The sequence below is a fragment of the Eschrichtius robustus genome, chromosome 15, assembly GCF_028021215.1.
Source record: "Eschrichtius robustus isolate mEscRob2 chromosome 15, mEscRob2.pri, whole genome shotgun sequence".
Lineage (NCBI taxonomy): Eukaryota > Metazoa > Chordata > Mammalia > Artiodactyla > Eschrichtiidae > Eschrichtius > Eschrichtius robustus.
The window spans coordinates 27,306,129-27,323,470 of record NC_090838.1 but is presented as its reverse complement, the minus strand read 5'-3'; the positions used below and the strand labels follow the sequence as shown (position 1 = coordinate 27,323,470).

The window sequence follows — 17,342 nt, the reverse complement described above, 5'->3', positions numbered from 1 at the left end:
GCTTGAATAAGGTCTTTAGATATCCAGGTTACAATACAAAAAAAAACAATTTCAAAACAAAATGCAAATGATTCCTACTAGATCCTATAGAAATGATGGCAATATTTACTTTTAAAAGCATTGATTTCATTGCAGTAAAGTCCTTTATAGAATTATTTTAAATAATAAAAAAACCACTTTGTGTTGGCTACCCTCCATTTACTCTAACAATTTGCATTAGGTAGAGAAGAATAATATATTTAGGGGAGTCATCATTTGTTCACTCACAAATACTATGTGTTATAACTTACAATGAAAAGTGAGTCAAGAATGAAAACTTCCCCCCCCAAATTGATTTTGCACTAAGAATTACTTTTTGTTTAGCACCTTCAACAACCCTATGAGAATAATTATTCCATTTTTATTGTAAGGTAATTATACACAAGATATAGAAGCATACATAAGTTGAATAAGTTGTTTATTCAACTAGCCAGATATTCCTATCTTTTCATATCCTGCTTATAAATCCTTATTTGACTAGTCAGATAAGAAGAAATACGGATTTAGAGATACCTCAGTCTCAAGAGCCAGGTCCTTATTGGCCTTACCATTTTTGCAGACCATTAAGCCACTGAGCCCTTAGTGTCCTCATCTGCAAAATGGGAGTAATACTTACACAGCCTTATGGTGCTTGCATAAAATAATGTTGATCAAGGAAGTAATACTATGTCAAGCACACACTAGGTACATAATAAATGTTAATTCCTTCCCCCCACTCCAGATGGCGCAAAATAAGGAATTTAAAAAGATACTATTAAGGATAGGGAGCATTTATCCATTAGACACGAAAATGAGAACTACAAAATTAAATCTACTGGTATCAATGTGAAAACTCTTTAAAAAATGCCTACATAGTGCAGCGTATACCAATTTATAGTTAAATATAATTTTCTAAATATGCCATCACTTTGAAAACAACTTTTCTCATTTTTTCAATAATTTCTAAGCACATACCCAGCCAGTAACTGCAAAGAAACCACAACCCATCGTGAACCAAGTGTCACACCCTGCCAAATAATGCCAAATCAACATCGGTACAACAAAAATTTATTTACTCTTTAAACTGCGTGAATTTAAATCTATTCTATTTGAGATTGATACGGAGTGAAAACCTTCTCTTACCTCCGTTCCCCCTTTAAAATAAGATGCTTAGTGTCTGGGAAGGGCTTAAGGTGCAAAGTAAAGAATGTAAACGGAGGGAATGAAACAACTTCATGAGTACATTCGTGTCAAGGGAAAGTTGACTCCTCCCTAACCCTGAAATACAGCTACTACAGCCACAAGGAAATACAATGGCATGTTATCGGCCATTTTCCGCATTTGGCCCGTCTACCCCTGTGCTAAGGAAGACCGGAGCGCACGAATTTCCCCTTTCTCCATAACCCACAGCTAAAGCTAGAACACGCCAGCAGGCTGCAGACACCCACTTGGGTGACTGAGCTCCCGAGACTCAGTTTCACAGCCAGCACCCACCCAAGTCTTAAGACCCTCCCCACCCACGACGATCCTACCCCGCCCGCCTCGCCCCAAGATTCGCACATGCGTACACCCAATTAGGAGAAGTTAGAGCGTTCCCCGACTCGCCTAGTCCCCACGCCCAGCTGCCACGCAGCCAGTCCTCCTGCCCTTCTTTGGGCCGCTAGCTTCACTATTCAGTAATACGCATGTGCAAACGGTGTCTCCGGGCCACCCGTTAGCTGGCTGGAGCCGGACGGCAGGCGGAACCAAGTTTCTTGCGCACGCTCCAGGCATGCGCAGTGCAGGGCCTGAGGCGCCAGCTGTCGATTTGGACGTTCCGGGGAGGCAGCGCATGCGCGAGTTTACGCGTTACCGGCGAAGAGGGGAGCCTGACGACTCGGAAATTTGAATACCACAGTAGCATGGAGTGTGACCTCATGGAGACTGACATCTTGGAGTCGTTGGAGGATCTCGGGTAAGACTGCCAGGGCACGGGTCTCCCAAACCCCACGCTGCTGGCGCCCCGGGAACTCCTCCTCCGCCCCAGTCAGAGACACCTGCCTCTCCACGCCGCACCCCGTGGCTCCTGACTGTCGCCTCCCTGTAGCTCCGGGACCCCAATGCCACGTCCACTGCCTGCCCTGCCGGGTCGGGGCCCTCCAGCTGCGACACCCTAGGCCTGCCCTGTGCTTCCTGCAGCCGAGTTACCCGCAGCGTTTGTCAGTCATGCGTGTCATTGTCTGGGTTTTGGTTCTCGCCACCACGCTCCCCGAGCTCCTCTCCTTGCGCCTCATTCTCCTGCCCTACCCCCTCACTCTGGAGGTTGCCAAAGTTGATTCTCTGTTTTCCTACTTGCTCTCCAAACTTCCTGCTCCTGTCTTGAGCCCCTACTCCTACCCCATCCCCCTACTCTCAAAAAAATCTGCTTTGCCCAGTCATGTATGCATGTGCCCAGGCTGCCCTCAGCCACAAGTCCGTGCGCTGCATACGTTCCGCCCGCCAGCTCACTTGTGCACTTAACCTGTCACCACCTTCCTGGGAACCACTGGCAGTTTCCCTTGACTCTGACACTCCTTCATTGAGCCACCGTTAGCCCTTACCCTTAGGGGCATCTTCACCCACCAAGTCCCTGCATATTTGTTGTGCATTTTGTCTCTCCTCGTGCCAGTTAACTCAACCATAATTTATCAGCATCCAGAAGCTGGAAATAGGGATTCTTATCTCACTGGGTCACCCAGATCAGTGTACTCTGTTAAAACTTGAGAACTTAGAATTTCTTGGGCTAAATGTGGTTCCAGAAACAAACTGTATGATTAAATATTTGCCTACAGGTACGATATCAAAAAAAAAAAAAAAAGAAAGAAAAGAAAAACAGATTTAGGTAACCATATTTATAAAGTAACAAGTCCCTTATCAAAACCTTCCCCGAGGTTTTCCCGTACCATGGAAACCTTTGGGGGAAACCTGTCTTCTTCAGGAAAGGGTACCTTGGGTTCCCAAAATCTGCCCGTTTAAGTAACTTGTCCTGGCGCAGATTTTTATGAAAGGAAATGGTAGTGCTTATCATCTTTTTTTGTCAACATGAATTATCATTGTTCTTTTCTTTGGAACTTGCTCTTAATTGTCATGACTATTCTGGACTTTAGGCGGTTTATTTCTTTGATGAGAGCCTAAGTAGAAGTCACATTCAGCAAAATGGTGTCTTTTTGGTGGTCCTCTCAGACTAAATTGCTAAGTTTCACACATGAAACCATTCAGTAAACATTTTTGATGAACACTTGTTCTGTTGACAGTGTTGATCTGAGCACTTAAGGGTACAGAGTGAGGTAGAAGAGAAGTTCACACTGTGAAAATATGCTGTGAGGAGAACGGAGGAGGGCCAGGAAAAGGAAAGGAAATGGGGAAGGAAAACTGGGAAAGGAAACAAGTCCTAAGCTTCCTAGAAGAAGTGACACTTAAGATTAATCTTGAAGGAGGAGTAGAGGGAGGATGGAGGTAAACTGTATTTAAATGTAATGCAGAATTTAAATTCTGCGTGGATAGAGGTCCCTTAACAATTGGTGATGGATGCCATTTCTTCCCATTATTGTTCTTTTATTCTCTGTTAACTATGTTTTTCTTCTTTTGGGTACTATAAAAGTCATTGTTACTATAATAACTACAGTTAAATAAATCATGGAGATGGGTTGTTATGTAAACCATGGATAGTCTGAAAACTTGACTATACATTTTAACCCATAACTGCCTAGTTTGGTGGCATTCAGTCATTAAAATTTAGCCTTCATTGAATGACATGCACTTTTCAAGGATTTACTGTGAAATATTAGAAATAAATGACCATTTATTTTTAACCTGGTACACAGTAGGAATTCAGTAATTACTTGTAGAATATATTAATAAAGTTTAAATGTGTAACACAAGGAGAAATTTCTAGGCCTAGTTTTTTAATTTCACTGTCTAATAATATGTGGTTTTGAATCTAGATGCCAGGCTATATATAATCTCATTTTTTGTGTGAGATTTCTTCTGTCCCATTAAATATATAAACATATAATTATATTTTAGAAGGATTGACTGTTATCATTTCTCTAACATCTCTATACCTCTAAATATCGAGTTATCTTAAGCATATAATGTATCATATTTAATAAGTGCTTTTATCAATATTACATTTAAAAGAAGATAAAATAACCTTCTGAAGAATATGTATTTTAAAATTACCTTGAGAATGATAAAATTTTTAATTCTAGCTACTTTCTGGATTGAGGTTCATTGTTACTATTGTCTTTTATGAATGTTTGAACATTTAATAATTTTTTAAAATTACATTTGAATCACTTACAAAGGATTGGGATTCAGTTGCACCATTCCACCTAAACATCAACTCACCAGCAATTATTAAATTAATCTTCACATTTCTCTGGTACTAGTAAGTCTTACTAATCTTAACTATCATTAAATATCATTAAATATAGAAGGGGGAAATAAATGAATAATTGGAAAGCTTTTGCTTTTAAAGAAAGTCATTAAAAACCAAATCTAATTAATTTCTGGAAAAATTTCTAGAAAATATAACCTAAGTTTTATTTCTGAAATAGTCAACTATAGTATAACTAGTTATCACTTATAATCTAGTTTTAATACTAATTCAATTAAAGTAAGAAAGTAAACCTTTGTACAATAAGAGCTCTCAGTAAATGTACAGAGGTTGACATAATTTAGTACATGTGATTCTATTCAATATTCACATACTTTGAGGGGATTAGCTTGTTTTTTCTAATGGTTTAGTTTATTTATATTTGTAAGTTTAGAGACTGGTCATTGTAATTTATCTTTGTTAAACCATTGCTTAATTATACAAATAAAAATGTAAATACATTGTACCTGTAATGTATTAGATGTGATTTTATATTCTTCTGAAGTATAATTTCTTACTCACCAGTTACAAGGATCCATTGTTAGAAGATGTAATGTATTAGATGTGATTTTATATTCTTCTGAAGTATAATTTCTTACTCACCAGTTACAAGGGTCCATTGTTAGAAGATGGCGCTCTGTCTCAGGCAGTCTCTGCTGGAGCCAGTTCCCCTGAGTTTACCAAACTCTGTGCTTGGTTGGTGTCTGAATTAAGAGTGCTCTGTAAACTAGACGAAAATGTGCAAGCAACTAACAGTAAGTAAACATTCAGTTTTAGGTGCAAAATGTAAAAATAAAGTTTGTATTGTCAAGTGAACATTATCAGTACTACAGCTGAAATTTCAAGTTCTTTGTAAATGTAAAAAAAATTTTGTAAAGAAACCAAATGCTTTTTTCTCCTCCATTGTTTTTAGAGATAAGGTGATTCTGAAGTTGAAAAACTGGAATGTAGTCATACAGCTGTTAAAAATTTGTGGAAGTTGAAAAGACCCTATTACTGAGACACAGAAAAATGGAGACAAGTATATATGAACTTTTCATTCTTTGTAACAACTTGTGAGGTCTTAAATTGGTGGCTAGAACTAGAAATTGGGGCGTTTTTCTCTGAGGACTACCAAATTCCAGTACATATGGCATGTAAAGTAAATGCATTCCAATTCTGTTATACATAGGGAGAAAGAATACTTTATTAAGAAGCTTTCTGTGTCATAGGAATGTATCACTAGATGCATCAAAACTAGATCCAGCACCATCAGATTTATGGTGTTGAGAGCTGTTTTACATTTGCCAATTTTGTTAACTGCTTTAGCACTAGTTTTGATGCTGTGAAAGAGGCAAAAGCTTGGAATCTGATGCTCCACAACCTGGTTCCCTCCTATCATAGGTAAACCCATAACAGGAGATAAAGAAAAATGCCCACCTGCTAATCCACCCTTATGGAGAACTATACACATAATCCCATTTTTTTCCCCCCACAGAATCCCATTTCAAAGAGCTCACTCTTGCATATTTAGTATATTTAATGTGTATACATCAGTGGCATCCAATTCTAATTATTAAGGAGAGTATAGTGTAACAGTAGTAGCAGCAGCTTACACTTGCTGAGCACTAGCCATATTCTAAGCACTTTACTAGTGTTAACTCATTTAAACCTGAGGGCAACCCTACCAGGCAACTTTTATTACTCTTTTATACGTTAAACGAGGAAGCACAAAGGTTAAGTACATTGCCTGAGGTCACACAACCAGTAAGTGCTTCAGTCCCCAGCAGTCAAGTTTGGGAGCCAGTGTTCTTCACGCTGCCTCTTGACCTAACATTTCAGAGATTGTAGGTGCCCTTGAAAACACCTATACGGTGTTAACTGTTTATAACCAGGAGCCCTGTTGTTCAAATGAAAACATCTTATAGAAGTCAATATAAAACAGGTAAAAAGTGTGGCTGTTTTAGTTGAAGTTGAGAGGGACTATTTTGAGCACAGCTGTCTCCTCCCCGGCTGCCTGTAACGGAGTTCTTTGGAACTGAAGTTCACGGAACACAGCTTGCAAAACATTGATAATACATTCTTCCCATTTTATAGGTGAGAAAATGGACTCAAATCAAGTGACTCTCAAAGTTTGTTAGTTAAATTTTACCCCTTTGTGATATTGGTTAGAGAACTATCAAAATAGTAAAGAAGAAAGAACATTGCTTTTCCTTGGTTCACCCAGTGAGCGCTATACTTGACACGTTATGAGAAAACAGAAACACAAATCATGTTCGCCATCTTCAAATATAGTCTACCTGGGAATTTTAGGCACAACTGAAACAACTGGAGATTAGAACAGTAGTTAAATACTTCACTTTGTGGTCCACAGGGGAAGGAAATCAGTGAGTGTAGCAGGCCCTGGGGAAGGTTTCATCAAGGAGCAAGACCACTGGGCTTTGATGGATAGGTGGGGTTCGATAGAGGAGGAGAGAGTAGAGGGCATATCAATCACCAGGAGTCACTTAAGTGAAGACACGCAAGTAGAAATGAGACTGACTATCCCTGGGACAGTGAGGAGACTGGCCTGGCACAAATAGAGGGAATGTTTGTGGAGGTTGTAGATAACTACTATATACATGTAGTAGGAACTACTCCTAACAATACACTGGGAAGGGCAAGCAGAGAGGCTATGAAGAATCTTTAAAGGCAAACAGAAAAAATTAGATTGGATGAGGTAGAAATTAGGAAGCCATTAAAGGTTCTCAAACAAGGCAATAACCTAATGAAAACTGTTTAAGAAAGCACATTGGCAGTGGTGTGAGAAAGAATGAATTAGAAGAGACAGGAACTTGTGTTAGGAGAATACTTCTAAAATTTTCAATTTATATATAATTACTATGCCAATGGGGAAAACAATAATTTTTATTAAATAAGATTATTTTAATTCTTAAAAGGCCCAAGTGAAGCTGAAGAATTCCAGCTTGAGGTGAGTGGGCTACTAGGGGAGATGAACTGTCCATATCTTTCACTGACATCTGGGGATGTGACCAAGCGCCTTCTCATTCAGAAGAACTGCCTCCTTTTGCTCAGTAAGTTCATGGCTACTAGAATGTAGTCATTCTTTTTTATTTATGTTTTCCATGGATAATAAATGGGTGTAAAGAAAACTTTGTTAAGTTTCTAACTAAGAAGCTAATGATGGGTTCATGCGCTGGTAGCAGTGTCATTTTGTAATTGCTACTCTTTTATGGTTTGAATTTGGTGTGGTGTTCAGCCTGGTGTGCTTCACCTAACATGACCAGAGGTAGTGCTGGAGGGTTATGCAAGTGTGTGATCACCACACCTCAGTGTTCTAGACTAGAAACACATTTTAAAGTTAACTAGGAAGATATTGTGGGAATAGTGAAGATTTTTTTTAATTAATTTATTTGAGGACAGTAACCATTCTAGGTGCAGTAAATGGTAAATGTAATTATTTAAAGTATTTTGTTGATATTTCTTTGTGGCTGGGTAATTGTTTGGGGATTTTGGTTTTGTTTGTAAAGATGTCAAATTACAATGTAAACATTTCTGGAATACTATTTGGATTCTTCCTGTACTTACTGATCATTCTGGGAAGTAAATTTTTAGGAAAAATTCTCTCCTTCCATGTTTTTTAAATATACTAACTACTGTTTCTCTCTTCACCCTGAGAAACAATAAGTAGACTCACAAATTTTATTGCCTTGTATAAACTCTCCAATAAACACCACCAGTAGTCTTAAACTCAGAATTTTTGTAGCATTCTGAGACACGCTTAGAGGAAACTTTGGTTAACTGAATATTATAGTTCTTATTATGACAAACGCCATTCAGAGGATCTTTTAAATGTTCGTCTTTACAACTGAACTTTGGCTTCTGAAAAGTGATGCAACTCCAATTTTGAAGGTTCAGTCAAAGAAAAAAAAAGTGTGTTCACAGCCATTATACTTAGGAACTAAGGTATTCCAAAATCGCTTTCTTAATTTCCCCTTTGTCAGATGGTTGTTACTAGGTGGGTATGGGGGCAGGGGATAGACACATAACGTTAGATATTGCTTTAGATATTGATATTGCTGCATATAGTTCTTATGCATGCATTCATTATCCTTCAAATTGTATAATTTCAATAACTGGCTCAGCCACAGTATACTCACTGAATCTTCCTTTGTAGCACTGCTTTTCCTTTCCAATACCTGATATTTGGCACTTAGAATATGTTATCTTACATAGGAAGACAACAGCTGTGTGGAAAGCTCAGTAATGACCCTGAATAGCTAATTCTTCCAAAGAGCTCAGAGTTTGGTCTTTTTGGTACTGATACTTATAAAAACCACTTGGAATATAAATATTTATAAAAATGCCTTTAACTCTTTCCTGTTTCTTAAGCGAGTGTCCTGAACATTATTATTTTGGACTCAGGGTCATAATTATATTTTAATGTGGTATCACCCCTCAAAAGCTTTTCAAGAATATATAACTATTTGCTCCTCAACTAAATGACTATATCAAATAAAGGTTACTCTGCTCTTCGAATTCTTCATACATACATACACACTGCTCCCTTCCTTCTCTTTATCTTTGCTTCTGCTCTTTGCCTTTTCGAAAATATTCCCTAGTTTGTATTCTCTCTCATGCTAGTATGCATTTATGTACATATACTCATTCTCTTTTCGCGCTGTATAAATATTTCTCATCTTTCCAAGTATCAGTTGTCACATCTCGATGCTATAATTTTACTTGCTTCTTCCAGCACCCTTACCTTACTGATTTGAATCTTTTAATACATTGCATTCTGAGGGGGAAAATAAACCAACCACATTAGAATTGTTAGTAAAATAGAATAGTCTATTCTCTAATAGTCTGTAGTGGCTGAAAAACTCTCATGTATCAGATTAAGAACTGTTGTGGCTGTTCATTGGCCTTTGTGGTTGTTAGGATATTTCCCTTAGGTATAATTAGTCAGATATCTTTGATGCATATATTCTTTATTCCTAACTAGAGTGTAGAGATCTTTTTTGTTTGTTATGTACAATACCTACAGTGCCTTTCCTGGTACTTTGAACACATCAGTTACAGTTAATGTTTTTCAACAGTAATTGTGTTGGTAAACTAATTTTGTGAATGCCTGAGCTATGTTGTCCCAAATTTAGAGACCAGTTTATTAAATCATATAATATATGATTTTCTAAAGCAAGGGTTGGCAAACTTTTTCTTAAATGGCCAGATAGTAAGTATTTTCAGCTTCCTGGGCCATAAGGTCTCTGTCACAGCTACTTAACCTTGCTGTTGTAGCATGTAAGCGGCCGTAGATGATATGTAAATGAATCAGAGTGTGGCAGTGTTCCCAATAAAACCTTATTTGCAAAATCAGTTGATTATTTTCATGACACTGGGGTTTTACTGTTTCGATCTTTTAACTCATACAGTTTGGTATATGGAACATGTTAAGATTATATCAAACCCATTTAGAAGACCTTTCCAGAAACTTAGCTGTGTTTATTCTAGAATAGGATTTGGCAGCTTTTCAGAAATGATCTGCCAAAATTATGACCGCTGTACTTCTCACATTACAGCCTTGGGTGTAGGAAATGAGATATTCAAGCTGATCATTCTTTTATACTTATAATAGGGCTTAAGAGCCCAGAAAATGTCTTTTTCCAAAGCTATCTTCCTAACATTGTCAGAAGGGTCTCACTTTGTCACATAACCTGAAATCCTGAGATCCAAATGATTATTAAACATCTTTTATAACAAGTTAAATGTCCTTGGGAAGGTTGAAGTAATAAGATTGAATATTTATACCTTCAGCTGAATTACCTGAAGCAGATTGCAGCCCTCATTATACCTGCCTGAAATCAACACACAAAGGGATGATATTGATACGAAAGGACTCTGTCCAGAAATGATTAGAAAGTTTTGGGTTTTTTTTTTTTTCCCCAGGGGAGGGGGTGAGAATGAGGAACATAGGAGGAAAGGGAATATTGAGAAGAATATAGGTGGAAGAGGGTTTTCTGTGAACAGCTGGAGGGTGACCTTAGGCTACTGGAGACCATGTAAAAGGAATGTTTGGAACTTTAGTTGTTTCCCCCTTCTCTTGTAAGTGAAGCTTTGACTCCTTAAAAATGTTCTTTCACTCTGGTCTTAAACAGACTACCTGAGTTTTGGAAGGTAAGAGGACAGGATAGTTGCATCACTGGTGTGTATCAGTTGTGAGAAGTAAAAAAAAATAATAATATAACTTTTTAACTGTTGCTGAAAATTGGCCGCCTGCCACCTTTTGCAAATTTGTTAACAGATGCCAGCCCCTGTTCTGGAGGTTCCTTAATAGTGAAATGCAAGAATCCACATTTTAAGATGTGATCTACCTTGATCCTTTGATTTCAAAGAAGAATTGCTTGCTTTTAAATCAGGCTTTAAACATATATTGGTTAAATACTGAATTACAGAACCAGTTTATATGTTACATCATTTGCAGGTAAAAATTGTTTTCCTTTCTTGTTTTTATCCATTCTTGCAGCTTTAAAAGTTACATATCATTAGGTCTATAGAGTTGTGACTCCAGACTTATGACTATTAATTGTAGCTGTATCTCATTTTGAAATCTTATTTTGTTTACTTCAGCATACCTCATCTCAGAACTAGAAGCTGCCAGAATGCTCTGTGTGAATACTCCTCCAAAAAAAGCTCAAGAAGGAGGCGGTAGTGAGGTCTTTCAAGAGTTGAAAGGCATATGTATTGCTCTAGGAATGTCCAAACCTCCAGCCAATATAACTATGTTCCAATTCTTCAGCGGGATTGAAAAAAAAGTAAGACCTTTAGTACCAGATTGTAGTGTATTAAAGGCATAGTCCTACAGTTGTTTGAAATGAAGCAAGTTAATTTCTCTTAATGGGAACCTAATGTGCATATTATTAAGTGATTGTTACTAAATAAGTTTTGGGTTTTAAGTCCTAGATACCTTCAAGAGAAATTGGTATTTTACTGTTTTTTTTTTTTTAACATGTTAGCATGTTTCTTTTTCAAAAAGGAAACTTTGCACTTTGATTTATAAACTGAAATAAGCTAGAAATAATGTAAAAAGAATTAGGACTTGCATCCGTTTAAAAAACTTATTTTATCATTGAACTTTGATGCAATTAATTTTAAGGTCCTTATCATTAAATGTTACCACCATTCTCCCCATTGACTGGACAGAAAAGGATGTAAATGTTTGGGATTTTAATCCAGTCACTTCGAGTCTTACATGTTTCAACTGGCAAACTAGATGTGTTGACTGCTAATATAATCTAGTATGTGAAAATAAGTCAGAATTATTTTATACCACATGTTATCAACAGTTATGAGTTTTTATATAATAGATTAGGAACAAGCAATTTTAATTAAAAATTAATGAACAGAAGAGAATGATATTTGTTATAGTGGAGTTATTCTCTATATGCATATCTGCTGGACTCTAAGAATTGGTACATTTGCATTGTGGGGTAAATGGACGCCATGATGCACAAATTTGGCTGAACTCTACAGGGGAGCAGCAGTGTATCCATAGTCCATATTTTTCTGTGTGTTCATTCATTCATTCAGCAAATACACATTGAATGCCCACTGTTGTCAGGCACTGTTCTAGGTGCAGTGAAGGACTCATGCTTCCATAGACACGTGAGGAGTGGGTCAAGTGAGTGTCTTTATCGTGTGGGTCTTGTACATTTCAAAACATCCTCCACCTTTGCCTCTGTCAGGAATCTTCTTTTGATGGCAAGATATGATGGGAATTGGGAAGATGAGGAGGATGTGTGTTTTACTTTTAGATTTGTTTATTCATTTATGTTTTTGTGTCAGTTAAAGGAAACATTAGCCAAAGTTCCACCTAATCATGTGGGAAAGCCTTTATTGAAGAAGCCAATGGGACCGGCCCACTGGGTGAGTAGTAATCATCCTGAGTAAACTTTGTAAGGAGCCATCTACCTATCTCAGGATACTTATGTTTGTGTTTTTGAAGTTATATTTTCTAATGTGTAGTTTCCTAGGTGGACATCCTTAGAATCATTTTTGTTAATCTTAAGATTTATCCAAAATAATTCTATTTATGTAAGATTAGAAGCACTTCTTTCATGTTTGTAAATATTTCACACAGCTGATTAAATTGAAGTTCAGTATGATGCATGTTTCTAATTGCCAAATGGGTTGCCTTCAAGCCAAACACTTCACTGGGCTGAGCTTCACACAGTGAATTATAGGAAAACTAAATGAGAATTTTGTACTTTACATATTCTTTATTATGTTTTGAGACAGCATTGTTATGCCTATCATTTCATTAGTTTATTAGTACTTCTTATTCTATTTATTAAATAACCTAATTAATTTTGTGCTGAGTGCTGGGGATTCAGTTGTGAATAAAACAGATACAGTTTCTGCCCTTTTGGAATAGGGGGTCAAGCAGATTTAAATTCTAACTGGTCTTCTTAATTTTGTTTCAGGAAAAGATAGAAGCAATTAACCAAGCCATAGCCAATGAATATGAAGTTCGGAGAAAGCTGCTAATAAAACGTTTGGATGTCACTGTCCAGTCTTTTGGCTGGTCTGACAGAGCTAAGGTACACATTATATCACTTAAAAGAGCAGAGTATTTATAGACATGATCCTTAAACATTCCTAGCGCAGTTTAGATACAGTGGAGACTATAAAAGAGATACATAGGAGACACACATAGGAGTTTTTCTTTAGTGAGTTACTGAGTAGCAATTCTTTCAGCCATTCAGCAATAATAAAAACATTTATTTTTCAATTTTTTAATATTTTCCAACAAAGCTATATGTTATAAACCCTACTGGGAGTTCCCATTTGTGAGAGAAAAGGAGAGAGTATCTGAAAATTACTAAAAATAATAAATTTTACAATTATTTGTTTACTATACTTTAAGCTAGCAATTTAACTTGCTGATTAAGTAAATTAATTAAATTAGAAATACTGGTTTTGGAGGACCAAATATTATGATCCATTTATAGAGAATTGGAAAATCTGGTAAGACTTTGTTTTATTTCAGCTTAAATAAGATAATCCAGGTAAAGGTCTTGGTCATTCAACAGGTATTTATTAAATATCTACTCTTTTATCAGTAAGTGGTAATTAATTGGCACAATTGATTAATTTGACCTTCTTAGAACCCTGAAATGGAACTAATTCTTGAACTTATGTGGAGGTTGGTCCAAATATGTTAGTATTCGATGTTCCGTTAATAGTGCATTCATTTTTAAAAGTAGATTTTTCTCTGAATTTTAATTGACTGAGAAAATGTTTTTCTTTAGTTTAGTTCTCCAGTTATCTTCCTAATACATTAGTTTCACCTAAAATCTTTAAACCATAGCATAGTCCTGTTTAGCTGCTAAATTGACGGGGTAGATATTTGAGTTACAGTATCTTAGTGTTGGAAAGGGGTTTTAGAGATCAGTCTTAACTCCCCTTATTTTGCAACTAAAGTGGAGAGCCAGGTAAATGGAAGGTTTTGCCTAAGATCTCACAGTGAGTCAGTAGTAACATGAGGAATAAACTATTCTCTTCTGGGACTGTTGAGGAAATACCAGTCCTTTCTTAAGTTGTCTTTGATAAAAACAGTCATTTTACTCTCGGCATAATACATACACTTCAAAAACAAAAACCTGCAACTCTCAGCTTGAAAAGCATGTAATGATTGATGGGTGTGTATTGACCCAAGGCATTAACACTACAGTTCTGGGGTTTAGTTTGTTTGTTTTTTAATAAATTTATTTATTTATTTATTTGTTTTTGGCTGTGTTGGGTCTTTGTTGCTGCGCGCGGGCTTTTCTCTAGTTGTGGCGAGCGGGGGCTACTCTTCGTTGCAGCGCGCGGGCTTCTCATTGGGGTGGCTTCTCGTTGCAGAGCGTGGGCTGTAGGCACGCGGGCTCAGGAGTTGTGGCTCGCGGGCTCTAGAGCGCAGGCTCAGTAGTTGTGGCGCACGGGCTTAGTTGCTCTGTGGCATGTGGGATCTTCCCAGACCAGGGCTCGAGCCCGTGTGCCCTGCATTAGCAGGCAGATTCTTAACCACTGCGCCACCAGGAAAGCCCTAACTTGCTCTTTATATCCTTTGTTCATTCATCTTTTGTGGTCTTATGTTACACATGCATTAAATGTACTTCTACTAAATGGTTAAAGTAGACTCTTTTTCTTAATTATTATTTATGATGGAGGAAAGTATTACATGGGGGATCACTTTTGCAAGAAATATGTATCATGTTAACATAATTAGTTCAAATTAGTCACGGGTAACATTTTTTTATCTCGTAGTAAGCAGATGAGAAAATTAAAAAAGCAAAATTGTTGAAATGGGTTTCCATTCTTATATTTAAATAGATAAAATGAAGGTGTTTGATCTGAGACCAATGGCATGGGGAACCTTTTTGTCCCACAGTCCTAAAGGGAAGCCCTTTTACCCCCATATCCCCCTCCCCCCATCATTCCCTCGGGACACGGGGGTAAAGGGGCTTTATCTCAGCTGTACTCTTAAGTTAGTTCTTCACTAGATAGGAGCAATGGTGAGTATGTAACTTTTTCTCTCATCTGGAGCCTAGTAAATATTATCATCAGAAATTTTGGAAATCTTATTTAATATCAATGTTTCTATGTCATCTTGAAAATTGACATTTGTCTTTGAACACTTTCTTTCACAGAGTCAGACAGAAAAATTAGCGAAGGTTTACCAGCCAAAACGCTCAGTCTTATCTCCTAAAAGTACTATTTCTGTTGCCCACCTTTTGGCCGCAAGACAAGACTTGTCAAAGATTTTAAGGACAAGCAGTGGCTCTATAAGAGAAAAGACTGCCTGTGCCATCAATAAGGTGATGAGAGTACCTTTAGTTTTCTTTCAGATACATTTATTTCTGTTTATAAAATAAAGTAATTCAAAATTTTAAATGTCTTTCTTATCCCATAGGTGTTGATGGGCAGGGTTCCTGACAGAGGAGGTAGGCCCAATGAAATTGAACCTCCACCCCCGGAGATGCCACCATGGCAGAAAAGGCAAGATGGCCCCCAGCAGCCAGCAGGAGGCCGCGGAGCAGGGAGAGGTGGTTATGAACATTCCTCATATGGAGGACGAGGAGGTCACGAACAAGGAGGAGGGAGAGGCGGACGTGGTGGCTACGACCGCGGTGGCTACGACCACGGTGGCCGAGGGGGAGGAAGAGGAAATAAGCATCAGGGAGGCTGGACAGATGGAGGGAGTGGAGGGGGAGGTGGCTACCAAGATGGTAGTTATCGAGATTCCGGTTTCCAGCCGGGTGGCTATCATGGTGGCCACAGTGGTGGCTACCAGGGTGGTGGTTATGGTGGCTTCCAAACATCTACATATACAGGAAGTGGATACCAGGGTGGTGGATATCAGCAGGACAATAGATACCAAGATGGAGGGCATCATGGTGATCGAGGCAGTGGTCGCGGAGGGAGAGGTGGTCGCGGAGGCCGAGGTGGTGGACGCGCAGGCCAGGGAGGAGGTTGGGGAGGAAGAGGGAGCCAGAATTATCACCAGGGGGGACAATTTGAACAGCACTTCCAGCATGGAGGTTATCAGTATAATCATTCTGGATTTGGACAGGGCAGACATTATACTAGTTGAGGCTACAGAACCTTACATTTTGCTAGAGCTCAAGTAATAGAGACTTAGTTTCAGAATCCTGAATCCAGCATTGATTTTGAGTTAATGTGAGACCACAGGTGACAGGCAGATTCCTGCTTGGCATAAGCATTTGTAGGTCTTCATACAATACTGTTCATTTTGGGTTTTTTTTTTTTTTTTTTTAATGGACTTACATAATGCTGTTTATTTGAGAAACACATACAGTATCTCTCCTTTGTATGAAGAATTTCTTAAAAGGTAATTAAAATTGCCTTTAATTGACCAGTAGACTAATTCCACAGTCAGAACATGCATATTTTTCTGAACAAAATTACTTGAATAAGTAGTTTTCATGTTTTCAATATGCAGTTTTGAAAAATGAGGATTCTCCTAGATTTTTTTAGATTTACAACTAGGAAACCTTCCTCATATTAACAATCCATTTATATGTATTTTCCTTAAAGTATTCTAATGCCTATTTTCCAAGCACAGTTCTGCCCTGATTGGCTTCTTATTCTGAGAGGTTATGCAACATTTGCTTCATGATAGAACTTCGAGGTCAGTTCCTATTAAATGAGCTCTTCTGCAGATAGCACATTCAGTAGCCTTACCCTTTGGATGGAATACTGTACCATATGCTCAACTCTGAAAATCTTGAACACGGCCAAAATCCGTAAAGATTATAAAAGCAAACTAAGTTGTGAACCTATAGTACACGTAGGCATTTAGTTAAGTATAGCAATTCAAACTGACCTGCATCCATTCAAAACAAGTTCCTCCTTCAACCTTATTTTTACTTGAAATCTGCTAGAAGAAACAGCAAACTGAAATTTGTTTTATGCACGAGTTAATACCACTGGCTCAGCAAATACAAGTTAGTTTGCTTTGGGCAGGAGACTTTTTTTGTAATGGAAAAAATGCACTACCAAGTAAGAGGACAGATTTTTGCTTAGAGCAGGAGGCCCTTTATTATTGCTGCAGAAAACAAAAGCCTGGCTGCGTTGATGTTTGACAGTCACCTTTACTGAAATCTACATGACGCTTCTTGCTGGGTTTTTGTACACGTAAATATTGTCAAGCTGTGAAAGAAAATGGCTGGAGGTGTGCTTTGTGTGAAAGGTGAGCAATAAAGTATTTGTATGTTCTCTCTCTGGTTTGAGTTTTATTTTAGCCACTTTTTTAAACTGAATTATTCAGGACGCTTGCTTCAAGCTTCTGAACTAAGGCCTTTGTTCCCCAAAGATTCTGAAGTGTTTCCTTGAAACATAATTTGTAGTGAAAGATAACCCTTACTCTAGAACCTTAAGTAAGTTGAAA

The 17,342-nt window shown here is 37.8% G+C and overlaps 1 protein-coding gene across 1 annotated transcript; it reads left to right on the top strand.

Annotated features, from left to right (window-relative positions):
- The first annotated feature begins 1,815 nt into the window (after positions 1-1,815).
- FAM98A (family with sequence similarity 98 member A) lies at positions 1,816-17,170 on the top strand. Its single transcript, XM_068564130.1, has 8 exons — positions 1,816-1,972; positions 5,021-5,169; positions 7,333-7,467; positions 11,021-11,205; positions 12,236-12,316; positions 12,874-12,990; positions 15,082-15,249; positions 15,345-17,170. Exons 1-8 carry the CDS (start codon positions 1,920-1,922, stop codon positions 16,023-16,025), a joined length of 1,569 nt encoding a protein of 522 aa, XP_068420231.1. The 5' UTR covers positions 1,816-1,919; the 3' UTR covers positions 16,026-17,170.
- Positions 17,171-17,342: the final 172 nt, after the last annotated feature.